General features: G+C 44.2%; 2 protein-coding genes across 4 annotated transcripts in view; one reads left to right on the top strand and one right to left on the bottom strand.

Annotated features, from left to right (window-relative positions):
* Positions 1–1,347: 1,347 nt before the first annotated feature.
* On the top strand, positions 1,348–5,812 carry LOC105032700 (indole-3-acetic acid-amido synthetase GH3.10). Its single transcript, XM_010907216.4, has 4 exons — positions 1,348–1,933; positions 2,293–2,394; positions 2,536–3,365; positions 5,101–5,812. Exons 1-4 carry the CDS (start codon positions 1,491–1,493, stop codon positions 5,634–5,636), a joined length of 1,911 nt encoding a protein of 636 aa, XP_010905518.1. The 5' UTR covers positions 1,348–1,490; the 3' UTR covers positions 5,637–5,812.
* Positions 5,813–11,904: 6,092 nt separating this feature from the next.
* Positions 11,905–26,669, bottom strand: part of LOC105032681 (helicase-like transcription factor CHR28) — a 30,733-nt gene continuing 15,968 nt past the window's right edge. For 2 of the 3 annotated variants that reach the window (XM_010907191.4, XM_010907207.4), the window contains 8 exons: positions 21,729–21,800; positions 21,553–21,630; positions 20,533–21,445; positions 18,281–18,411; positions 17,680–17,901; positions 13,176–13,793; positions 12,868–13,077; positions 11,905–12,520 (listed from right to left, as the gene is read on the bottom strand). In XM_010907191.4, the coding sequence (XP_010905493.1) occupies positions 12,416–12,520; positions 12,868–13,077; positions 13,176–13,793; positions 17,680–17,901; positions 18,281–18,411; positions 20,533–21,445; positions 21,553–21,630; positions 21,729–21,800 (2,349 nt within the window). In that variant the 3' untranslated portion in view covers positions 11,905–12,415. The remainder of the gene's footprint in view (positions 12,521–12,867; positions 13,078–13,175; positions 13,794–17,679; positions 17,902–18,280; positions 18,412–20,532; positions 21,446–21,552; positions 21,631–21,728; positions 21,801–26,669) is intronic. The other variant, XM_029261034.2, reaches the window with a different exon arrangement.

The following is a 26,669-nucleotide window of genomic DNA, read 5'->3' as shown; positions in this document are numbered from 1 at the left end:
CGGTTTGGTTTCTATATTTGATCGAGTATTTATTTTGGAAAAAGTTTGGATGCTCCAACTGGTATTACTATCTATTTGTGATTACATAATCTATCTATTCTTAAATTTTGAAATTCCCATGCAGGCATTGCATACCTTTTTGGGAATTTTCCCCAGGGAGCGATGGCCATGTCACAATTGCAGCCCAAATAGCGGCTTTAGAGCGTGGCATATATGATATAATCAAAACTCCTATTGTTTGCTTTAAGAATACTATAGATAGTAAAATTTTTATCATTTTTTTTTTCAAAATTTCACTCTTAAAAGATTTTGATTAGTTAAGATTTTGATTAGTTAAGGTTTGGAATAATCAAATTTATTGGAATAAGAATTAGTTATACAGTAATAAACAAACTAAAAAATACTTTTGGAAACAAAAAGGTAGATTGGATCAAAATAGAATATTTTTCAAAGCCAAAGAATTTTTGTTTTAGAATAGATTGTCAATTGACATATTAGACTATTGCTTTCTAAAATTACAAAATTTGAAGGCTATGAGACAGCATTTTATAGATTTTTTTTTTCTATTTTATTAGCAGGTTTGTTAAATAACTCTTCCCTTATAATATCAAATGATTTGTAGCTGGCACAGTAAATAAGTAATTAAAAGCTTTCTTTTTTTTCTTTTATTCTTCTTTCAAAAAAAAATCTATTAAATTTTTATGAATAAATTTTAAAATAAAAAATGAAAATATACTTGTGCGGCAATGATTGTTCTCTCTCTTAGTTATATGAGATATCTTCAGGACAAGGAGAACAAAAAAAAATGTCAGCATAGCTATATATCCCGGTTATGCGGTAACGATTCTTTATCAGTTGATGAAGTGCAGGCCACCCATCATATGTAGACGCATCCAAGTTGAGAGAGAGAGAGAGAGAGCTTTCATATGGAAAGAGATAGATATGCTAAATATAATTGGCAGAGAGAGAGGTCATTAAAATTGAAATGGGGGATCTTGCCCAGCTGTCATGAAGGAAAGTCTGTCGATTTTGGTCCCCTCCCCTCCTCTACCTCAATCTCTCTGCCAACGATAAATCACCCTGTGGCCTGCCTTCCATCGTACAGTCCAGAGAGAGAGAGAGAGAGAGAGAGAAGGTCCATGCACATATAAAACAGCCCCTTCACTTTACCCGCTTGCAGGAAAACGGAGAGAGATTCTTGATTGATTTCATATATGCTCCATAATGCCTAAAGAATGAAGATAAGGAGAGGTTCCATCAGCGGGACTTTTGGTCCTTCCGCTGTTGTATTGTATCTTTCAAGAAAGGAGCAATATATGTGAGAGAGAGAGAGAGAGAGAGAGAGGGAGGAGAGAGATTTTCGGGTGTGTATTTTTTTTCTTGGAGATAGAGAGGGAGACAGAGAAAGGAGAGAGAAGTCCGGGCTATTTTGGCATTTCTTCAGAACCTGGTCGTAATATTTATCCATTGATAAAGTAGAGGACGACGGTATGGTTTTAGGGAAGGGAAGGGAGAGAAACAGTGAGCACCAAGCACCCAAACCCATCTTTGGTGATAGTGGTGGTGCAGTAATTGCAGCAATAATACCAATACCGGACCGGCAGCCCACCATGACCGTCGAGGGGGCGGCAGCGGCGTCCGGGGATCAGGAGATCATAGCGTGGTTCGAAGGGGTGGCCGAGAACGCTGGTCTGGTCCAGACGCAGACGCTCCGCCGCATCATCGAGCTCAACCACAGCACCGAGTACCTCCAGAAGTGGCTCGGCCGCGACCTCCGGGTCCAAGACCTGGACCCCGTCGCGCTGGAGTCCCTCTTCACCTCTTCCGTCCCTCTCGCCTCCCATGCCGACCACGAGCCCTACATCCAGAGGATCGCCGATGGGGATACGTCTCCCCTCCTCACCCAGGAGCCCATCACCATGCTCTCCCTCAGGCTAGTACAGATCGTCCGTCCCTCTCTTCCACGCTCTCTCTCTCTCTCTAATGTCCCATCTTCTGTTTTCCTATCCGAGTATTCCATTGGGTCTCCTTCGAGTCAGCTCCGTTTCTGTTTTCTAATTTCTCTACGAGAATGAAACAGGACTTCTTCTACATGGAAACAATGATATCAGCTGCCCTACCCCTCTTTAATCAATTAAATACCGATCTATATAAGTTTGTATTTGTATTTGTTGTCTATAACTTGGGTTTTACTCTCTTATAATGTTCCTCCTATTTTCCTCTGCTGTTTCTTATGTTCCATTTTATTGTTCTGGTCTCACGTGGTAATAATATAAATGACATCTGATACAGTTCAGGAACCACTGATGGGAGGCCCAAGCAGGTACCCTTCACGCGCTTCAGCTGTCAGTCAAGTCTTCAAATCTTTCGATTGGGAGCTGCCTATAGATCCAGGCATGCAATTTCAACAACAAAGCATCGTCTTTCTTTCTAAAGAACAGAATCTATTGATTGCTTTTTTCCTGAACCTGTAACATCTTATAATAGCACTCTGAAATACCTTGTTTGTTATTCCCCACCGAATGAACTACACAGGTTGTTTCCAGTAAGGGCTGGAGGAAGGATTCTGGAGTTCATCTACGGCAGCAAGCAGTTCCAGAGCAAGGGAGGCCTCACGGTTGGCACGGCAACCACCCACTACTTCGCAAGCGAGGAGTTCAAGACCAGGCAAAAGAGCACCGATTCCTTCGTCTGCAGTCCCTACGAGGTGATCTCTGAGGGGGACTACAACCAATCCACCTACTGCCACCTCCTCCTCGGCCTCGCCTTCTGCGACCAGGTCGAGGTCATTGCCTCCACCTTCGCCTACAGCATCGTCCAGGCCTTCACCTCCTTTGAAGAGCTGTGGGAGGAACTGTGCGAGGATCTCAGGGAAGGGACCCTCAGCACCAAGATCACTTCGCCCGAGATGAGGAGGGCGGTGATGGGCTGCCTCACCCCGAGTGCTTCCCTGGCTTCCAAGATCGAGAAGAAGTGCAGAGAGCTCGAGGAATCGAATTGGAGCAGCCTCATACCTAAGCTGTGGCCCAACGCCAAGTACATCTACTCCATTATGACAGGGTCGATGCAGCCTTACCTGAAGAAGTTAAGGCACCATGCTGGGGACTTGGCATTGATTTGTGCGGACTATGGGTCCACTGAGAGCTGGATTGGGGTGAATCTGGAACCGTCTGATCCCCCGGAGAGGGCGACTTTTACTGTGATTCCAACCTTCTCTTATTTTGAGTTTATCCCTCTCTACAGGCGGAAGGAGCAAGACCACAGTAGTTCGGTGATCACTGATGACTTTGTGGAGGGTGAGCCATTGCCGCTGTCCGAAGTTAAAGTTGGGCAGCAGTATGAGGTTGTCCTCACCACTTTCACAGGTACCCGTCTCCCTCTCCCTCTCCCTCTCCCTCTCTGACGCCCTTTTCTCTATCTCACACAAGCTCACAATTTTTTTTTTTTTTTAAAGTAAAAAGACCTCCCTAATTGGAAATGTGCAAGTGCTCTTGTGAACGCCAGTATGTTATGTCTGGCTTAGAAAGGGAGGAGGTGGATTGCCATGGCCTAGTAAGAATATGTCTGTGTCACAATGTAACATGTGAAGAAGAACTGCTAGCACCTGCCATCCCACCTTTCATTTCTTAGTTGACGGGACATATATCACACTATGGTCCTCATAATAATCTTTTCTAATGTTATTACAAAGAATTACATCTTTTAAACTAGAGTTGGCATATGTAGACAAACGCACGGCCCCATAATGTAAGACTTTTTCTACGTGTGCAGTGCGTTGGTGTACTACAAGCACATGATTTCAAAGTTTCCTGCTAGAGGAGAGTTGTTTTTTTTTTTTTTCTCTCTCTCAACCAGGTTCCTGAATACCATAGAGTGCTAGCTGTATATTCCTGAATGGTCATCATTGACGGTCATCAAGTAATACATATCATGTATGACATGATATGTGCTCGCGGAATATCTAGTTTGGCATCTGTCTGTCTTAATGATGGCCATCTGTTGCTGTACCTTAGAGGATCCATGCGTTTTTTTTTGTTTATTTTTTTGTCCTTTGATGAGCTTCGTACCTTGGGAACAAGATATCGTGAGGCATGTGTTCTTGCGTTTAGGTTGGTGATCCTTCAATGTCATGTCTTAATCTATTTTTAATTCCGTTGTGGGCTGGTGCGGCTCCTATCCCCTGACTGCTATTCTCAATAGACTGTCTCCACGCAATAGCGTCTCATAAAGTTAATGTACGCAGTATGCACTAACTGCGGCCTATCGAGTAGGCGTTCTTATGTCTCATAATATTATATCAATAGAAATAAGGTTGGGCTGTTGAATCTGAATTTTGTTCAGTAACATATCATTTTTATTATAATAATTATAGAAGAGATTTATCAAAAAAAGGAAAAGATATTTATATTTGGTATATCAAGATTACTGTTATCATTGATTTCATATTCTCAGGTATCTTAGACAACTTCTTTGCAGTAATATTGGTGTTGAAAACGTTAAATCCAGTTTAGAGACTTCAGACGCATGGTTCTTTAAGTTGAGACCAGCCTAACTGTGTCAAAAAAATGATTAATAATCGAGAAAGTAACATGAATAGTAATCGAGATAGTGACGATAGCACCAAAACCTCCTCCATTCAACCAACCAGGATGTAATCTGTTTATCTATATGCCAAAACCATCATGTTTTGTGGTTCTCCTCTTCCTATCTTGCTAGCTATACTTGTCACCCACTCTCCAAAATAATAAAAATGACGTATTATTGGGATAGGATAATGACACGTACTGTTGGTGAAGCAATTGTCTTCTTGCATTATTTGTGCCAGTTCCCACCACTGCTCCACCTTCATTATTTGTCGTTGCTTCCTACAAATATGAGGTACCTTCCAATCCACAGAATTTTATGTTCTTGCCTTACTCCCTGATCGGTGACCCACCATCTAGCTAGATCGTACTACCTTCCATCCTCCTTTCTACTGAGGGTTTTCTACGTTGGGAAACTAATGACAGGATATCACACCCTTTTTCCATGTAGAAATTAAGCTTCATCCTATTCTTAAACTAGGTACACACTGACATTAATTGAAAGGGCTCCTTTCAGGCCTCTACAGGTACAGGCTTGGAGACGTGGTGGAGGTGGCGGGATTTTACAAAGGGGCACCCAAATTAACCTTTATTTGCAGGCGGAAGCTAATATTGACCGTGAACATAGACAAGAATACAGAGAGGGACCTCCAGCTGGTGGTGGAGGAGGGGTCCAGGCTCCTAAGCCAGACCAGGGCCGAGCTGGTCGACTTCACCAGCCATGCAGACCTTGCAGTTCATCCAGGCCACTACGTGATCTACTGGGAGATCAAAGGCGAGGCCGAGGACAGAATCCTCAACGCATGCAGCCGGGAAATGGATGCGGCATTCGCAGACCATGGCTATGTGGTCTCGAGGAAAACCGGTTCGATCGGACCCCTGGAGCTCCGGATTGTGGAGAGTGGGACGTTTCGGAGGATATTGGATTACTGCATTGGCAATGGTGCTGCCATGAGCCAGTTCAAGACCCCCAGGTGTACCACCAACCAGGTGCTGCTGAGGATCCTGGACCGGTGCACCGTCAAGAGTTTCTGGAGCACTGCCTATGGGTGACCGAGACTCTTGGTGTAGTTCCAAGTGTGTTGCTCTCGGATCGCTATTAGCATGCTTGAGTTACTATATAATTTATATGCAGTATATGTTCATATGTATATAGACGTATGTATGAGAATCCTTGTTACTGTGCAATTAATGTCCAGATTTTAAAGACGTTGGGATTCATTTGGAAAGATGAGTTTTGATATATGAAATATAAAGCATGTGGAACAAGTGGTCAGAACCTATCTCGCCATCATTTCTCCTTCTCTTTCCCTTCTCTCTCTTCATCCTATCCTCCATATGTAGAGCAAATCAGCCGAATCTAGTAGTCAGGCAACTGAACATGTCCTTTTTATCTCGAACATCAGCAACCCACACAAATACAGAACTACATAACCTTCCAGCTGATTCAACTAATAATTTTAACTAACCTTAACCCGAAATACAAGCATACCGAATCCTTTTCCTATTTCATGAAGCCACATTGAAATATCTACAGCATAACAAGTTAAATTGTTTCCATCGGTTACGTCTTCGTTATATCCGTTAAATCAGCATCAGATGAGCCCTGAGACCCATATATGGGGACCCAGCCACCCTGATGTTGTTGTTGTTGTTTCTCCCTTTTTTTTTGGGGGGGGGGGGGGTACAGATGAGTGATCACGTGACTCTGATGTGAATGCATCCCATCAAGTCAAAGTATAAGGCATCCTACGGAACCTAAGGGCACCTCTAATCATGTCGTCAAGTTCAATCTCCGATATACTCAACAACAAAAAAAGCAATCCAATCTGCTGCACTTTTCGCTTCTTGGAAGATATGACGCACCGACATTTCAGTAAACTCTCAGAGGAAAATCCAGATGTCACAGAAAAGCAAATGAGCTTCTAGGTGTCTCGTGTCATCCCGAATCCAGCCGATGACGATCATTGAATCACCCTCAACACAGATCCTCTCTATCTGCAGCTTCCATCAGGCATATAATGCCCATCCAGGTAGTCCAAAGCTCCGCACCTAGTACAGAGGTTTCAAACATGTATGATCTCCCTGCCGCCAATAACCTAGCGTTCAGTCCCCAAATAACAAAGCTAGCACTGCCCTTGCAATCTCTGACGCTGCCATCGAAATTGATCTTGACAAATTCCGAGAATGGGAGCCCCCAGAAAATGAAGATAATCTTTCGGTTCGCTGCAAGAGCAGCATGAGAGTCCCAGGACTCGAAGGTGTCACAGGATAAGCTAGCGACGTCGAAACAATAGTACTCCTCAGTCAGGCTCATAGCACTAGCACCCGATGTACAGACATTGCCTCGGCATCGAAGACTAGACTATTTCTGAAGAGCCAAATCTAATAGGCGACATACGCCAGCTCTGCCCCTCCCCCCCCCACCTGGATCAGGTCGGCCCTATAGTCGTGCTTTCGCGAATCATATCTAAAAAAGGGCCCATCCAAAAAGCCCTCAATCGCCTCCCAATGTTGGCCCCCATCCTCCTCTAAATCAATTTCGCTCTCAGACAGTATAGAATAGCATGCTCTATGGATGCCTCCAAATCGTAGATCGAACAGTCGGTCAGGAGGTTCATGCCTCTATTCCTAAGCAGCATGTGGGTCAGAAGCCGATCCCAGACAACCTTTCAAATAACAAGCCTCACTTTAGTTAGGATAAGCGATCACCCTCCAGATTCAAGCAACATCAATCCTCATGTTTGGCACTACCTCGCATATCATGGAGAGATCCCTCACAGGGGCATTGGAGCAGCACGAGCAGCCCCACAGCCTCAAATTCTGAGTCCGATGAACAGGCATTGGGATCGATGGCGAAAAATCAATCAGCAAGCAGACCACCAAAAAGATGTATAATGTCCTGAACTCTCTAAGCCCCACTACCGGTGGTAAGCAAATCGCAGATCCACAGACGATCATCCACCTCCATACTGACATATGTCAGCCATCTGGATAGAGAAAGGCTAAAAATCTAGGTATCCTGACTCACATCAACTGATGCCCCATCTCCTATCAACCATCTGACTTGGGTAAGCACCGCAAGCACATGGACGCAGATCTCCCTCCAGATGAAAGAGCACCCACGAGCAGTGCATAAATCTGGGATCTCCAACTCCATGATCCATATCAAGCCTTCATCATCCTACTGCACAAGCAATTGATTTAGAGAAGAAATCTGACAACATGCCTGGTAATCATAGCCTCCCTTCTGTCCAACAGCGATTGAATCCCGAGGCTTCTATCCCTTAAGGGCTGACAGATCACCTCTCAAGACATCAAATGGACTCCTCGCCCATCGTGTCTAGAGCTTCACAAAAAATTACAGAAAAGCTGCTCCAACCTCCTAAGGCTAGAAGTCAGAACTACCGTATTCGCCAGGAGGTAGATTGGGCTAGAGCTCAAGACTGATCTGACAAATGTCATCCTACCCATCATAGAGAGGACGTTAGCTTGCCAGCCATCAAGACAATCCTAGATTCACTACTCCATGTGTCTACAGTCAGCTTGTCGGAGATGCCAACCCATGATGGGAACCCAAAGATAGATCATGGTCCCCGTCTGCTCTTGAATCCCCAGCTTGTCTCGAATAACGTATTTCACTTGGACCTTTGTCTTAAGGCTGAAGATGATCGTGGATTTCTGCAGGTTCACAAGCTGGCCAAATGTCTGACAATAGGCCTTAATGATGGCCACAAAACACCTTGTATTCTGAATAAAAGCACGGTCGAGAAGAAGATAGTCATTGGCAGAAAGCAAGTGTGAGAGTGGCTCGATCCGAAGGGTGGGCTACTACGGCTCTAGCTCCAACCTCTGGGCCGTCGCTCTCAATGCCCGAGACAAAGTGTCAGCACATAAGATAAACAAATAGGAGGAGAGAGGGCAATCTTGCTGAAGCCTGATCATTGAGTGAAAGAAATCCGTCGGGGCTCTATTGATCACAATCGCAAAGCTCGGAGTCTTCACACAATCCATGATCCAGTCAATGCACCTATCCTAAAAGTCAAACTTCTACATTGTCCGTCGCAGAAAGCACCAACTCATCCGGTCATAGGCTCGCTCCATGTCCAGCTTGATCGCCATCAAGCTATAGTGAGCTGAGCCCATCGAAGATCGTGTATAAACTTCTAGGCAAATAAGATGTTGTCGGTGATGCCACGGCCACTAATGAAGGCACCCTGCGTATCAGGATAGATCAGCCAAGGCACAATCAGCTTCAGACATCTTATCAAGATCCTACCACACACTTTGTAAAAGATGATGCAAAGGCTGGTTAGTCTAAAGTACTCCGAGACAAATGCATCGGGCTGCTTTAGGATAAAGGTGACCAATATTTTCTTCCACTCTTTCAGGATACCTCTAGAGTTGAAGACCCCCTGCATAGCCTCCACCACCTCACCACCAACAATGCGCCAATAACGACGGAAGAAAAAAGACGAAAATCCATCCGACCTCGAAGCCTTATCATCCCCCAAAGTCCAGAGGGCACTACGCATCTTTTCCATAGACATCGGACGAGACAAAGCCTCATTCTCCTAGTTAAAGATGCAGGTCGCAGGTTGGGCACCTCAAAGTGGAATGTCCCTGCCAAGTGCCACCATCCAGCATGATCTGAAGAACTGGAAGATCAGCCCCCTAACATCCCCACTATCATCCACCACAGCACCATCACTCCCCCGCAGCTCTTTGATGCGATTGGCAGACCTCTGGACCATTATCGATTGGTGGAAGAATTTAGTATTTCGATCATCCTCCTTGATCCATTGAATCTTAAATTTCTATCTCTACATTATCTCCTACTGTCTCAACAAAGAATAGTGCACTAAAAGCATGCAACGAAGCTCCCTCATGTCCGACTCCTGAAGGCCGTCCTCCTGATCCTCTCTCATCTGCAGGCTCACAATGTCCGCCTCCACCCCCTTGATCCGCCTAAACAATCATCGATCTCGAGACGGTTTCATCGGAGAAGCCTGCACCTAGCCAGCTCCAGCCTCCGACTCATCTGATGCTTCGTATTCATATGGACCGACAATCTCCACATCTCATTAATCAGCTCTCATGCTCTACGGTAAAAGGTCTAAAACCTCTCAAATCTGAAAAGAGTCCTAAACATATGTGGGCCGTCGATAGCTACCCAGATTTTAATTGTTGGGAGTGCCCACGTATCAGGGGCCAGCGCACAGCTCCAGTACCCTCAATCAATGTGATGGTCCAGGAGTAGGATCAATAGGCGGGCCATTATTCGCGGGCCACCAGTGTCGATCCCACGTGAAGCCGGCCGCAGCCCATACGTCAACCATGATTCGTTCTTAGGTTTTCGACGAAAGGACGGCGTGGATCCCGCCACATAGTTGAATGATAGCCCACCCGGGCCGACGCGTATGCACCCAGGGCGGGGCCAGGGAGCATTCGAGGGGACCGCAGGGAAGTGTGCTCCGGGAGCCTACAATGCGCCTCAAATCTCTCCTTGCAGAGAGAGGGAAAGGGAGGGGTCCTGGGAGCCTTTGGGGATATCTCAGGGGAGCGTGTGCTCGGAAAGACACCAACGCATCTCAATCTCTCCTCCCACCGCCGGCTTCGGCGGATCGTGTCTACATGCTGTCCCTGGTATCCGTAAATTTGGTATGCGGACCCATAGGATGAATGTGGGGGGTGAGGGGAGCACCCTTCTCCCACTAGGGCGTGCCATGTTTTAAATCTCTAGCCCACTGGATACACCAGAAATTTAGTGCCGGAGAAAATTGTCCTGCGAAGGCGCTGGGTAACAATTAACAAACCAGTGAACCACTATTCCACGTAAAATCAGATTGGGCCGTGTTTCACTGTTTCAAGAAAACCATAATGGTTCCCCTGTTTGAATAGCAGAGATGAATGTGGTCTGTCGGTATATGATACATTCGAAGGCCATTTGACAAACTGTATCAATCTCATACTGTTGTTTTTAGCACCAGAGTCTGTTGTTATTTTTCAGAACTTTCCTGCACACCATTGTACTAGCACCGGCCTGCTAAAAAAATGCACATCACCGAAGATAATATTGGAACGGAAGCTTATGTTCCATCTGTTCCTTGCTCTTTCTCCTATCCCTGTATTCTGCCATTGTTCCTTTCTTTCCAAGTTACTGTCACGACCCCACTCTCTAAAAGCTTCTTAAGGCTATGAACTTTTGAAATAAAAGCAGGGTGTCCCTTTTGCCTCCCTTTTCGCTCAAAAAAAATATTTTTCAGAACTTGGAAATTAAAACTTTTATCTTTTTTTTTTTTTGCCTTTTTAACATCACGGTATTTTATATTCTTTTTCTTGTTTTGGCGAAGGGTGGGGATTAGGAGAATAAGATATCCAACTCACCATTATCCAAGAACCAGCTTAAGCCCTTATTCCTACCGCCCGTAAACATGCTACCATTTACCGACATAGATCTTTTCCATTTCCGAGCCTCAGCGATAATAGCGCTACCACTGCTATCATGAATCATATATCTCAACCGGCGAGACACCGCTGCTACGGCGAGACACCACTGCTAATAGCTTTCGGTGAACCATCAAAATCAGTTTTGATCAAAAAAAAAAAAAAAAAGAGGTCCAAAAGAAACCAAGAAAAAAGAGAGGGACACCAAGGACCCCGGATACGGACGCAAGTTCAACCGAAATTGAAAATTCACGAGACAAGCCAAGAGACAGATAAGCTAATCGAGCTGGCGGTAACATAGTGCACTCGAAAGATTTTCTCATTTCGTGATTTACAGATCTGTCGTATGAGAGCGACCAACATCTTTTTTTTTTCTTTTTCTTTTTTTTTTTTTTTTTTTTTTTTTTACAACGGAGAAACAAAAGATGCAGCATAGAAGACCTTCCATTTCTTGCTTTCCAAATCCGTCACAAGACATTGACCAGACATGATCTTAGTTTATTATCTCATCTCCCCTAAAGATGATTTTAACAATTGCGATTGAGAAATTGATAGATTGTCGAACATCATCCTTAAGGCGTCCGGTGGAAGTCAGAAAATACTGAATTCATCTGCAAACAGTTTTAGATGGTAGACGCGCATCCAACTTTATTTTCACCAAAACCGCTTCACCTATACAAACAACTCTTAGCCACTGAACTACTTAGCCACTGAACTACTGTAGCACATATACACGAGCGCAGGCGTGCACGATTAACACAGGGTCCACCATCATTGTATAGATACGAAGTAGCAATTTAAGGTGTGTGAAAAACTCACCCTAATCTAAATAGACAAATACAAAAGAGCTCAACAGATACACAAACATAAAATGTGAAAGAAATAATAAAATCTTTATTATAAAATCTCATAGATTCTTACATGACAAAAAGCATTCAAAGATTTACAAATAACAACAAAGTACCAGTTCAATTGAATTTGACATCCTTTCTTCTATCCTTTCCTGTAAACCTACTGAAAATTGCAAATGCTGACAAGATAGTATTCGTCCACCCAGTAAAAGAAAAAGGAAAACTGTGCATAGTCTACAACGGCTATTCACAGATGCTGCCGATGAATACCCTTCCTCTTTGATGAATTCCCAGTATCAGCCAATGAACAGCGCCTCAAATCCAATGAGAAACTCAAAATCAAATGGCCTTCCGGAAAACCTTCTGGATAGAAATACAACAAATAGATTTAAGGCCGAAACACCTCCATGATTAGCTAAGCACCTTCTAAGCTCCCACCTTGGTACCAAACATAGATTCCAAGGGCTAAACGGGTTGACTGTTAAGGCCCAATAAGTCAGCAACAAGCAAAACCGTCTAGAAAAGAATGAAGGGCTACACATTGAACAGATAATTCAAATCTTCTACTGTCAGACGAGTCTGGCGGGAACCCGATTCATCTTCTCCAAATGCAGAAGCCACCATTTCCCTCTTTTTCTCCTTTTTAACAAAAATGATTCATACATGATTACCACCATAAAAAATAGAATGGAGTAAAGAAGCTATTAAGGGCCTGTTGGCCTGTTCAAATATTGTTCGTTCAACATGGTAGCCATATCAACTAACAACTAAAAAACAAATGGCATAGTTCCAAAAAATGCTCGACAACATGTATTGGATTGTGATGATGATAATCCATGTTAGTTGCACTCAAATATGGAGTGCTGCCTTAGTATTCCATGTGAGTGATTAAGCATCTTCATCAATCTAGTTAGCCTCATCACATATTCCACATAAGAGAACAGGAAAGAAAATTTAAAGAAAGATAAGAAACATGCAGAAGATACCTGGAGAGCTAAGATGCGATCCTCGACGGTGTCATTCACTGTTAAACGAGACACGGTGACAGGACGTGTCTGGCCAATTCGATGCGCTCTATCAATTGCCTGGTCTTCAGTTGTAGGATTCCACCATAGATCTAGGAGCAGTACATGGCAAGCTGCCACCATATTCAGTCCAAGACTCGCCGCTTTCAAAGACATGATCATCACAGTTACCTATAAAGTAATAAATTAGATGGAAAAGCACATGGCACAAATCGGATTTAGATTCAGATAAAGAAATTCTATTAAGTGGAAATATTTCACAGGCGAACCTCTGGAATACTGTTAAAATCTTTCACAGCTTTCTCCCTAGCAGCAACAGACATTGTCCCATCAAGTCTTCTGTACTGTATACAGGAATCTTTTAGTGGAATTTCCAACAAATCCAGCATCGTAGTCCACTGAGAGAAAACAATGGCCTTTTCCGTTACTTGACCAAGTGAACCTTCGATTGAGGCAGAATGTTTTCTATCATCATTTATACCAATAGGACTCATTGGAACAGTATTATCTGTATTTTGTACAGAGCCAATGGCTACATGATTGGAATTGTTGAAATTACTATTTGACGAGAAATACTCAGATTTAGGCAGTGACTGTAAAATCTCAAGAGCAGCTTTTATTTTAGAAGAACCAGAAGGTGAATGATTCCCACACAACTTAGTTGTGTCAACCAATTCAGGACCAGAATCACTGGAGCAACATGCATCGCCATGTTGATCACATAGAGAGCTTCTTAATGTCCCTTTTGAAAATACTGAAGCGACATTAAGTCGGACATTGCAGTGGGCCGAGGGACAGATATTATCATCCCCTGTAAGATGCTCACAGATGCACTGCTTGCAGAAAACATGCCCACAGATGGTAACAACAGCATCTTCGGGTAGATCCTGCAGATATTGCAAACAATTATGAAAAAAAAGGGACAAAGAATGTATTCGCATTCCATTACCAACAGGTCCAAGACCATCAATATTCTAAGCAAAACATCAACAAGAACAGATTTTTAAAGGCGGTGACAGGATAATAATTTAAAGAATTTGATACAAGGGGAAAAAACAGCATGGAAACAAATTCACTAGGTAAGCAAGAAACACTTACAAAAGGCAGAAAATACAGGATTAGATGACATAAAAGAAAGTCTAATCAGCACAGAGAGAGAGAGAAAGAGAAGGGAGAGCGGGGAGAGGGAAGTGGAACAAGATATAACTATGTTGTTGTTAGTTTTAGACAGGTCAAATAAGCACATTCAAAACCCAGGCTCACCATTACAAAGTCAGGCCCCTTACAAGTACCATGCTTTAGTGTTAGTACACCTGGTATCAGGGTCAATTTGGCACACCAAGTCCCAATTCAACACCAGTATCATATGGCAACGTTCGCTGTCTTAGTACCGGACCCTATACCAGCAAAATCCCGCTATAGTATTGGTAATGCAGTACGGTATGGTATAATAGTGTTGGTAAGGGATGGTACTATATAGCGGTATGGTACGATATGCTCCGTACAATTTGATATGGGATAGTACAACGAACCATGTGAAATGGTATTGCCCAGTACAGGCCAAGATGCATTGATATGGCAAACCTTGTTCCAAACAACAATTGCAAGGAGATACTAAAGAGTGTCATTTTTTCCAAAAGATATTATATTCCTCCTGCATCTTCACGTAAGACTTCAACAAATATATAGAATTTACTTGCTTTAATGTCTCATTCATAGAATCACATGATTGTTGCTTTCTTAAAATTTCTAAAATATTGCTAGTCAACAAATTTTTCAAGTGTTTAATCACATCATGAGTGGTAGATTATATCTTTATCAAGAATTAGAAACCTATAACGATAAATCTGTTGCAAGTCTAAAAGCAAATATCTTGTAGTTGCATTTTTGCCATGTTTACTTCAACTTGCATAATGCTACGTCAAGTGGGGGAACTTTAACAACTACATTCAATGTTCTTTCTATTAGCTTTCTGTCCCATCATTTCCTCTAACTTCCTCTACGAACAAGCATGTCATTCTCACCCTCTACACATACAAACCTAACATAAAATTAAAAAGATATTCCTCATCATGACTCACATTATGGAGCCAAGTGAGAGCATGTATTCCCAAACATCTTGACTTTGCAAAAATCTCATTAACGCACATGCGTGCCATGTTCCCCGACAAATACACAGCCACACATATATGTACATGAATCTAGAGACACATACACATATATATATAAACACATGAATATAAAGAGAACCTCTATGAATCATGAACACTTAGCTTGAACAAATAGTGCACCTCCAAGTTGGTTCATATAAATTAGCTGAACTACCAACTTATATTATACCCAATCCTACCTAAGCTAATCACCTAATTCACACCTTACCAACACTCTACTATTGAACCCAACAATTGTTTGGGTTAAATTAGATTAAACCTAGTGAATCTATGGCTACATGATTTAGATTACAAACTGAGGGCTTCTGCGAGAAAATGATTTAAAATAACCATCCGAACACACAGAAAAGAGGTTTCCACAACCATGAAAGTACTAACAGTGAATCACTGAGGCTATTAGCTGCAAGAACATTATTTATATTTTTTCATGTTAACTCAGATTAGTTCTAAGGCTGGCCATACCACCCCAAACTGCCTGATTCAGAAAAATAGTGAACTAAACTGACAGAGATCCAAGGCAATTCACCTTGTCGGCTCGATAAACAGGCCGAACCCTCACCAAAAACCCCCTTCCAGTTTGAGAGAAGCCCAAGCCCATTTGATTAAATAGACCATCCCCATCCCATTGTGTCACAATCCAGCCCTCCCTCCCCCCAACACCAAAAAAAAAAAACTCACCTCTCTCCCACCTCCACTCGCCGCCGCTGCCACCCTCCTCCTTTTGGCCTTTCTCCTACTCCCCCATCCTTCCACGATTGCAGCCGCCAATCCTAAGAGACCAACCAATGTTGGTAGGTCAGCAAACTTACACCTCCAAGCATCTCTCCAAAAGCTCTACGAATCGATCAAGTGAGTCCCCCCCTCCTTCCTCCTCTCCCCCCCCACACCCCTCCTTCCTCCTCTCCGACCCTCTCCCTCCCCCTCATAGTTCAAATATGCCACGGGTCGGTATGGTATGCACCGGTACCATGGTGTACTGATTGCTAGCTAGCATGCCCATCGACACCAATTCAGCCGTCCTCAGTCCATCATAAGATTTTTTTTCCTAATTGGATCAACTTGTCTAAAATCTTGACCTAAGCCAAAACCAACTTGATGTGATTGGCATTCACAAAAAGCTCCAATATAATTCGAGTCCATCATGTGCTAGATTCAACCACATACCAAGTGGGGCTAGATGTTGTTTGGATTAACTCAACTGAAGTCATATCTTGAGCTAAAAAAGAGAGACCATGATAAAGCTTTAAATCAAGGTTTGCCATACCGTGCCAAACCGGCTGGTACACCCCATCTCGTACCGGACTGGTGGGGAACCGGCACGATTCGGCTGGTAAAATCGATACACCGACGGTACCGAAGAAAAAAGAACGGAAAGTGAGAAAGAGAGAGAGAGGAAAGGGAAGGGAGGGAGGTGAGAGCCGCCGGAGGCCGGCAGTGGCCGGCTGCAGCCATCGGAGGGCTTTCGAGCCCCGTATCACCCGATAAGGCTTTCAAGAGAGCAAAAAAGAGAGAGAGAGCGCTCGGAGGGGGGGCGGAGAACCTACCAGATGGACGGTGCCTCCGTTGCGAGGCTTCCGGTGGTCGACGAGCCGACGCCAATGGCCTGAGGGCGGTCGAGCAGGCGGAGCCCCTCCGCGGCTCCACCCCTTTCTTTTTCGAAACAGACGACGTCTGTTTCGATTTTTTCTTTTTTTTTTTGTTTTAAACTTATGAAGTCGATAACTGGGTTGCCGACTTAAGAATTTTTAAAAAAAAAAAACAAAAATCGTGAAGCGGCAAATCGTTTGCCGACTTCACTTAAAACTATATTTTTTTTAAAAAATTTGCGAAACAGGGGCGATGCCCCTGTTTCACGTCTGCAGCGCCGCGTGCGTGGACTGCGCCCTCCGACGGCCACGGCGGCCAGTCGGAGGCTGTCCGGCGGCCCCGCCGGCTCCTTCCCCTCCCTCTTTTTTTTTTTTCTTCCTCTTTCTCTCTCTCTATTTCTCTCTTTTTTTCTTCCAGTTCGGGTCATCGGTTCGGTACAGTATGAAACCATACCGAACCGTACCGCCGGCCGACCAAAACGGCCGACGGTACCGGTTCAGCATACCTTACTTTAAATCTAATTAAATCATAGCATCTCAACCTGAAATTTATAGCTTGTTATTATGTTGGTGTGTGCTACCCAAGCCCAATAGAAGTTCACTGTATCCTTGATTTGCTAGCCTAAGCCCAATCCAGGTTCGTAGATTGACCACACAATGAATTGGAGAACTGAGTCAGATCACATTAGAAATAACCCAACCAGAATTGCATCCATTTCAAGCACAAAATTTCCAATCATCAATTAGTTATAAATAAATAGATCAAAAAAATAATTAACAAAAAGCTTGATCAGCTATAACTGAAGTTCAGTACTCTCCTCGTGCTCTGAAACTATTATCAAGTCGAAGAAACGTAGAAAGAAAGAGCACATGCATGAATTTGTGCACATGCAAACATGCTTTTTTCCATTGGGAAATTTAAAATATTGCATGTCTTGCATGGATCAAAACTACAAATACAAAAATACCAGGGAAAAGCACAAGAAAAGCATTTTGCGAAATTAACTAACACTTACATTGCAGATTGTACAGATTGTCAAACAAGTTTCTAAACATTTCGAGAGATTTTCCACTTCCTCTCTGGGAAGTTTTTTTGCCATCTCCATAGAAGACCTCCAGACTGAGTCAGAATCATATCCTTTTACCAAAAGAGGATGATCACAAGCCTGCCGAAGCCTCAAGAGCATAAATAAAATATTCACATAATTTTGCTTGACAGTCCCAGCTGCAGCATAAACCTAAGCAAGAAAAAAAAAATAAGTCTATAGAAAATTCAAATTCAGTCTGACAAATTTATACAGAAACTAGACCGTTGGTTCATGAGAACTAAAAACTACAAAACTTTGATAACAATGAATTTGGGCACAGAAAATAAAATATTTGACTCCCAGACGGAATAAATGCACAAGGCAGACTATAAGAACTCTTCACAACAAATTGCATAAAAGCATTTGAATTAAATAAACCTAGAGTTCAACAGCCTTGCTTTCTATTTGCACACTCAACATTAGCAGTAGTCAAGACTATCCAAATCCTAGATCAATTATACAAAACCATCAATGACCAGGCATAGATTAAAACTCAGTTCAATTATATGTTCAGAAAAATGTTAGCCACCTTGAATTGTTCTTGAGATTCAGCTTCTAAAGCAGAATAAAAGGCCCGTTCATCCTTTGAGAAATCCACCTTCTTTAAAGTGACCGTCTTTGGAGGCAAGGTAATAATTGGTTTTCCATCAATAAGTGTGCCTATAAAAGAATTTACTGAAGTTAAAAAGAAGTTGCAAAATATGAAACATAAAGCAAATCCAAAAGTCCTCCTTTGACACCAAATACATTATTAAAAAAAGGAAGGAAGAAAAGGGAAAAAAAGATGCAACCACTTACACAAAGAATGGAGAGTAAGCTTCTTGTGAAAGTTGACAACTTTATGAAGCAAGAAGGATATTATCAATCGGGCGGATACACCTAACCTATTGTGGGTAATGATGGCGACTATCTATAGAATCATTAAGTTGTGATGATATCAAAAAGTCATATAAGAGCTTCTCCTTAGAAAAAGACCAAAAATAAATAAAATAAATAAATGTTGATTATGTATAGATAACTTTGCTTCAAGGCTCTTGTGACAGATATTTGGATATACATTAGCAATCATGTTTCAGAAAATGCATTTAATACATTACTTTGGAAAACAATGACACAGATATAGTAGCTCTAATCAACCATATGAAGTACATGGAAGGCCTCACTAATGCACCAATTAGACACCCAAATCAACATGTGCCACTTAAAACAAGCTCAAAAAAGGTCAAGGATTTAGAGCTGATCTTCAGCATGTGCTATGGAGAAAGCTTAATAATAGTGTTAATAATATTACATCACTAGGGTTAACTTTTTAAAATGTAAGACAAATCCAGAGGCCAAAAAGGGGCCTAACAGACATTTGCTAGAAAAAGGAATCTGCACAAGAAGCTAAAGCAGAGAACTCTTCATCTCTTAGAAGCTCAGAGCAATACATGTTTGTGAGCATGCGTTACTATATCAATTCTTGGATGCATGAGACAGGTATAGTTTTCAATAACTATGTTTGCAAGTAAGTATTGCTAGCAAAGCGAAGTCTATAAATGAAGATTAAAGCTGGAAAAGCAGAAGGAATATGAAAAGACTTCAACAGAAGTAGTGGGAAGGGATTTTAAACAAACACATATAGACAAAAAACAATAATGGGATAGCATTCATATAGTAGAAATTAATTAGTCAGGGCATGATGGCTCATGAAGCAATTAAATACACTTTATTATTTGTGAAAAAATGAGGACAAACTTTTGAGTTGCTTCAGAGATCTAAGAAGTTTGTGAGTTGACAAAAAGTTATACAGTGACCAGATTAACCAAATTTAATAAAATTTAAAAGGATATTTGAGAGAGGAGAATGTTATCTCCTTTTTTTTTTTCACAATGTAATACATGATCACATAATTAAAGAAACTTGCGCAAATTTGCAACATTGAGAACAGAAACCATATCTTTCACATGCAACCAGACACATTCCTAGGCCTAACTCTTCATCAATAGCACTTTTGGGCTTTCCCATCAATATGTTAATCATCATCCACATCAAAAGCTGTCAACCTGAATGTTTTACACCATCACACTAAGCAAGTGAGAATCCAGCAGGAAAACAAAAGATAGTTACCAACATATTCATCTAATATGCTTTTAGACTTGTGTAGAAATTTAATAGTTGAGATAGTTTTTGTTTCAGAACAAACAGTAAAGCACCATCAATGCAGACAAACAATTCATAAAAAGTTGTATGGATGATAATAAAGATATTTACATGGATTTTCCCATGCAAGACATTCCGCAGTACCACATGTCCAATTCAAATTCTAGCATGATGGGACTAGAAATGGGTACATCCCATGGTTCTCAAGAATGTGAAAATGGATATAGAAAGAGTTCATCAAAGAGGACTGTAAATGAGAAAGCACTGATAGTCAAGATCACAAGAATTATAAGTTGAGTACTGCTTAACAGCACCACACATTTCCCTGCTTACAGCACCAGTCCCCTGTAGCAGTGAAGGATTGGCACAGTACACAGGGTCACATAGGTGACAAGCAGGCCCCGTGTACCAGCCCACCAATTACTATGCGTAGGGACTGGAGCAGGGAAATGAAGGATGATGGGAAGCTTTCTCTTCATAAGTTTAGAGCTATTCCGATTCAGGATTGAAAACTCTAAGTAGATCATAGAGTTAAAGTTGCTCAGAGATCAGATATTTCATTTGAAGGTTAAAAGAAATGTATTATCCATGAAAAATACCAGCCCATATAGACTAGGAGATATGATTTCCTGAGTTCACCTTTAGTGCGGCGCAGCATTATTGTCTTCAGAACAGCTTGGAGCTTTCTGTACCCATTAGCTGGATTTTTACTAATTGGCATCTTTATTGTGGAGCAGAATGACTTGTATACAGCATATGGATCATATCTGAGAAATCTGAAATAACTATAAAGATCATCAACTGCATTCTGGATGGGGGTCCCAGACAAGCACCACCTCCTTTTGGCTCGCAGACCCCAACATGCCCTGGCAACTTGAGTTCTATGGTTCTTGATGCTTTGAGCTTCATCCAGTATAACTCTGAACCACCCAACTCTTGCAAGAGGTTTAGCAGCAGACTCGAGCAACGAACCATCCATTGTGATACCATCCTTCATATTTTTCGCATTGGAACTAGAACTTTTCCTCTTTTTAATGGTTATAGGTCCTATAGGCACACCTGATGCATCAGGCTTCCCGTTTTCCTCCTCATCTTTTTCAACAAGTGGCTGCTTTGGGACCTCCATGCTTACAATAGCATATGTTGTGAGAACAACGTCATATTTGGTGAGCTCATTTGGATCTTTGGTACGATTACTTCCATGATATACAAGAAATGATAAATTGGCTTTGCTGGTGACTTTGTTTTGCAGTTCTTCAGCCCATTGTCGAAGAACACTTGTAGGGCAAACAACCAAAGTTCCAGCTGATGGCCTGCTCTTCACCACCATCATAGAGTTCTCTATTTTCACTGGTTTACTAATCACCACATAACTTGAATTGCGAGGCTGCTTGATAAAATTATGCTCAGAGACATCATCATCATCATCAGTATCATCATCCAGATTCAAAGCTTCAAATTCATTTTGTTTATATGTTGTGGAACAAGATCTAGATAATGGAAATCTTTCCATCAGGATAAGTGCTATAGTGGATATCGTTTTGCCCAATCCCTATAAAAGATAGACAACAAGCCAATTTTGCCGCTATGAAGTTCCCCAATATGATTATACAAAACAATGAAGCAAATTCTCTCAAAAAATAAACTATTGAGCAAAACCTGGTCATCTGCAAGAATTCCCCCAGAGCAGTGCAGACTAGCAGTCTCCTTTTGCACCATCCAGGACAAAGCTATACGCTGTCAAAGAATATTGCCTTGGTCAAATACATGGAAAGCATAATATCAATAAGTTAACTTAAGAATTAATAGAACTACTAAAGCAACCCAACCCAGACCTGATGCCTTAAAAGAGGAACAGCTAAAACTCCTTCAGGTGGGCTAGCTTCAGATTTTGGCTGAGAAAAATCCTGTCAGACAACTAAACTCCAGTTTCATCATGACTGTATGAATCAAAAGATATCATAGTGGAGACTAAATCAAACGTATGAGAAAGAAATAAAATTCTGCATTCTTAAACATGACAAACAAGAAGAAATAATTCAGTGATTTCGATTACAAGTACAATTAACTGGCACGGACAAGAAAATAAGAAAATTGGTGTATGATGATAATGAAAAATCCCTCAGTCTAATAATATAAGATGATGATATGACTCCAAAGAAACTATCACCAAATTTGATCTAATTATTTCTTTTCTAACAGCAATAACCAACTGAATGGTGTTTTTCCATTTTCCAGTCATAAGGACACATGCATGTTCCACATCTATTCGCCTTCAAATTGAAAAAGCAAATGTTTCATCAACCATTACTAACTGAAAAATTAAGCATTTTAGCTTTTAATGTAAGAATTAAGAAAATTACTTCTAAATCCTTCTCTTTCTGAGTCCATTAAAATGAGATCCAACTGAGACCTAAAGTACTAGAAATTTAAAATCCTACTCATCTGGCAAGAAAAAACAGGATTAACCATAAGTACTTGATTGTGTGTTGCAAGTATGGTAGCCCAAATGAGAGTCCAATTAATAATTTATATCACCATGAGCTAATATGTTCATAACAAGTCATCAAAGGGAAAGGTGTAACCAGCTCATATATAGTAGCTGTTGAGTATAAAATACCCATAGCCGAAGTCCTCAGTGGAATCGACTACACGACAACTTCGCCCGGGCTCCTACAGGAGCCGGGCTCCGTCACCAAGAACTCCAACAACTGCAGCCGCAAGCAGACTCCGCCCGGACTCCTACGGGAGCCGGGCTCCGCCGCCGACATCGACTACAGGACAGCTCCGCCCGGACTCTTACGGGAGTCGAGCTCCGTCCTCAGCATCAACCGCTGGTAGGCCTCGTCCGGACTCCTACGGGAGCCGGACCTCCCCTCTGACTTTAATTGCAGGGAGACTTCGCCCGGACTCTTATGGGAGCCGGGCTTCATCCTCGACGCCAACAACTGAAGCCGCAAGCAGACTCCGCCCGGACTCCTACGGGAGCCGGGCTCCGCCGCCAATAATTTCGGCAGCAAGCAGACTCCGCCCGGACTCCCACGGGAGCCGGGCTCCGTCCTCAACGACAACTGCTGGTAAGCCTTGTCCGGACTCCGACGGGAGCCGGACTTCGCCTTTAACCTTGATTGCAGGAAGACTTCGCCCGGACTCCTACGGGAGCCGGGTTCCGCCCGCAACTTCAGCTCCGAGAGGGTTCCGCCCGGACTCCCACGGAAGCCGGGCTCCACCCACGACCCCAACTGCAAGGAGGACTCCGCCCGGACCTCTACAGAGGCCGGACTCCGACCGCTGCCGAGCTTCAACCGACAGATCCGCGCCCCCTGGCAGGTCACAATAACAACTGTTGGGTATAAAATGCCCACAGCCGAAGTCCTCAGTGGAATCGACTACACGACAACTTCACCCGGACTCCTACGGGAGCCGGACTCCGTCACCGAGAACTCCAACAGCTTCAGCCGCAAGCAGACTCCGCCCGGACTCCTACGGGAGCCGGACTCCGCCGCCGACATCGACTACAGGACAGCTCCGCCCGGACTCCTACGGGAGCCGGGCTCCGTCCTCAGCATCAACCGCTGGTAGGCCTCGTCCGGACTCCTACGGGAGCCGGACCTCCCCCCTGACTTTAATTGCAGGGAGACTTCGCCCGGACTCTTATGGGAGCCGGGCTTCATCCTCGAAGCCCACAAACAGACTCCGCCCGGACTCCTACGGAAGCCGGGCTCCGCTGCCGACATCAACTACAGGACAGCTCCACCCGGACTCCTACGGGAGCCGGGCTCCGTCCTCAGCGTCAACTGCTGGTAAGCCCCGTCCGGACTCCTACGGGAGCCGGACTTCGCCTTTAACCTCGATTGCAGGAAGGCTTCGCCCGAACTCCTGTGAGAGCCGGGCCCCGTCCTCGATTCCAACGGCTGCAGACAGTCTTCGTCCGGATCTCTACGGTGGCCGGACTCTGACCACTGCCGAACTTCAGCCGACAGATCAGCACTCCCAGGCCACAATCGCGGCCACGATTCTGCTACATTTCCTGCGGTGGATTCCGCGCAGCTCCACCACTCCCTGACAGGCCGCAGTAACGATCGCAGCACTGCTCCACTCCCTACGACGGATCCCACGCGGCTCCATTACTACCTGACAGGCCACGATAAACGGCCGTGATCCTGCTCCACCTCCTGCAACGGATACCGCGCGATTCTCCCATCCGCTGGCAAATCACGACAACGGACGCTGCTCCACTCCTCGCAACTGATTCCACGTGGCGAGCTACGGCGATAGCCACGATTCTGCTCCACTACCCTTCGCAATAAAGTCCCTCTGACTACGAGCGGCCCACTACCAGACAGTTACAAACGTCGCCATCAATCCGTTACCTCCTCCGCCTATAAAAGGGGGACCCAGATACGTTATTCTATAAGCTCATTTCTTATCTAAAAACTCTGCTAAATTCTCCGTTCGAGCACTCCATTCTTGTTGAGGCAGAGAACTGACTTGAGCGTCGGAGGGTCTTGCCGGAGCAACCCCACCTCCGGTCTAGACTTCCTTTGCAGGTCCCGGCGGCGACCGCGGCTTCTCCGACTCCAGCTTCTCCGGCGCAAGCAGATTTTTGCACCAACAGGATTGGCGCTAGAGGAAGGGGCTGTGCCTTCGCAGTACCCTTGTTCTTAAAGGAGCGCTCAACGGATCCGCTTCCGGCCATCTTTTCCGGCACCCAATCCTCCTTCCCTCATCTGATGCCTTCTCGCGAGGTCTCTGCACAACTACCTCCGGCTATGGTCGCTGATAAGGGGTGGCCGGATGACCGGTCTCTGTCGGATTCCGTCAACGTCATCTCGGGGGAATCCCGGCGGGAGGCAATCAGCGCACCAGCTGCATCCCCCAAGCAGCAAAAGGTTGAAGAACCCATAACCTTCACCGAAAAAGACACCCAGGAAGTCCAATTCCCTCATAACGACGCGGTCGTAGTTTTCTTGAATATAACGAATTACGACGTCCGTCGCATTCTTGTCGACAACGGAAGTTCGGCCGACATCTTGTTCTACGACGCCTTTTCAAGAATGTCCACTCTTAGCGGTCATCTGAGACCGATTTGCTCCCCCTTGATAGGGTTTACCGGTGACGCCATTCCGACGGAGGGAATGATAGCTCTGACTGTGACCGCGGGTCAGTATCCAAAGCAGTCCAGAGCTCTGGTGAATTTTCTGGTGGTAAAGGCGCCATCAGCCTACAATGCAATCCTTGACCGATCCGGCCTCAATGCCCTCAGAGCTGTCGTTTCAACCTACCATTTGAAATTGAAGTTCCCCACCAACCAGGGGATCGAAGAGGTCCGGGGAGACCAAGCCCTGGCCAGACACTGCTACAGCATCGCCTTGCAAAAAAGCGATCAAGCGGACCTCTGTCCGGTCGATGGATTGGATACTCGCGATGACCTCGCTGAAGAGAGGGGCGGTCCAATCGAAGATCTAATACCGATCCCTTTGAATGACAGGAACACGGAGCATGTGGTGTTAATTGGCTCCAACCTGGGGGAGGAGGTGCGGACGCGTCTCGTTGATTTCCTCCGAAGGAATGCGGACGTTTTCGCGTGGGTCCCGACGGATATGCCGGGGATTGACACAGAAGATATGGAACATCATCTAGCAGTCAACCCAAAACATCGGCCGACAAAAGAAAAAATCCGGAGTCATGCCCCGGAGAGGCAGGAGGCGATAGCCGAGGAAGTGGATAAGCTTCTCAAGGTCGGATTTATTAAGGAAGTCAATTATCCTGAGTGGATCTCCAATGTTGTTTTGGTCAAGAAAGCAAACGGCAAGTGGAGGATGTGTATAGACTTCAAAAAGCTGAATAAGGCTTGTCCAAAGGACAGCTACCCCCTTCTCAGGATCGACCAACTGGTGGACGCTACCTCAGGCCATGAGCTCCTCACTTTTATGGACGCGTTCTCCGACTATAATCAGATTAGAATGGCACCGGAAGATGAAGAAAAGACAGCTTTCATCACTAATCGCGGCCTTTACTGCTATAGGGTCATGCCATTCGGCCTCAAGAACGCGGGCGCAACCTACCAACGACTGGTGAACAAAATCTTCAAGGAGCAGATCGGCCGAAACATGGAGGTTTACGTGGACGATATGCTTGTAAAAAGCAGGTCTTCCATAAATCATGTCGCCGACCTCGAGGAAACCTTTGACGCTCTTCGAAAGTATAGAATGAAGCTGAACCCAACCAAATGCGCTTTTGGGGTAACCTCAGGAAAGTTCCTGGGCTTCATGGTATCGGGGCGCGGGATTGAGGCCAATCCAGAGAAAATTCGCGCCATCCAAGAGATGACCGCCCCAAGGTCGATCAAGGAGGTTCAGTGCCTCACAGGAAGGATAGCGGCTCTTAATCGCTTTGTCGCGAGGTCGGCCGAACGATATTTGCCCTTCTTTCAAACCCTCAAGCAGCCGAAGAACTTCTGTTGGACCTCTGAATGCCAACAGGCGTTCAAAGAATTAAAAAGCTACCTTAGCTCACCCCCGCTGCTGGCGAAGCCCGAACCTGGGGAGGAACTATTTTTGTACCTGGCAGTCTCTCTCACGGCCCTCGCAGCTGTCCTTGTCAAAGAAGAAACGAAAGTCCAGCGACCGGTCTACTACATTAGCCGCGCGTTGAGGGACGCCGAGACCAGGTACACTAAATTAGAAAAACTGACCTACGCCTTATTGGTTGCAGCTCGGAGACTCCGACCTTACTTTCAAGGGCACACGGTGACGCTACTCACCGATCAACCG

This window comes from Elaeis guineensis, chromosome 2 (assembly GCF_000442705.2).
Source record: "Elaeis guineensis isolate ETL-2024a chromosome 2, EG11, whole genome shotgun sequence".
NCBI classification, from domain to species: Eukaryota; Viridiplantae; Streptophyta; class Magnoliopsida; order Arecales; family Arecaceae; genus Elaeis; species Elaeis guineensis.
The sequence above is the reverse complement of the archived record's forward strand: the minus strand, read 5'-3'. Positions and strand labels throughout refer to the sequence as shown.

Excerpts from the sequence above, each read along its gene's own strand:
- LOC105032700 (XM_010907216.4), top strand. The coding sequence starts at position 1,491 with ATGGTTTTAGGGAAGGGAAGGGAGAGAAACAGTGAGCACCAAGCACCC. Across the intron at positions 2,395-2,535 it reads GGAGCTGCCTATAGATCCAG|GTTGTTTCCAGTAAGGGCTG; the intron begins GCATGCAATTTC and ends TGAACTACACAG. Across the intron at positions 3,366-5,100 it reads TGTCCTCACCACTTTCACAG|GCCTCTACAGGTACAGGCTT; the intron begins GTACCCGTCTCC and ends GGCTCCTTTCAG.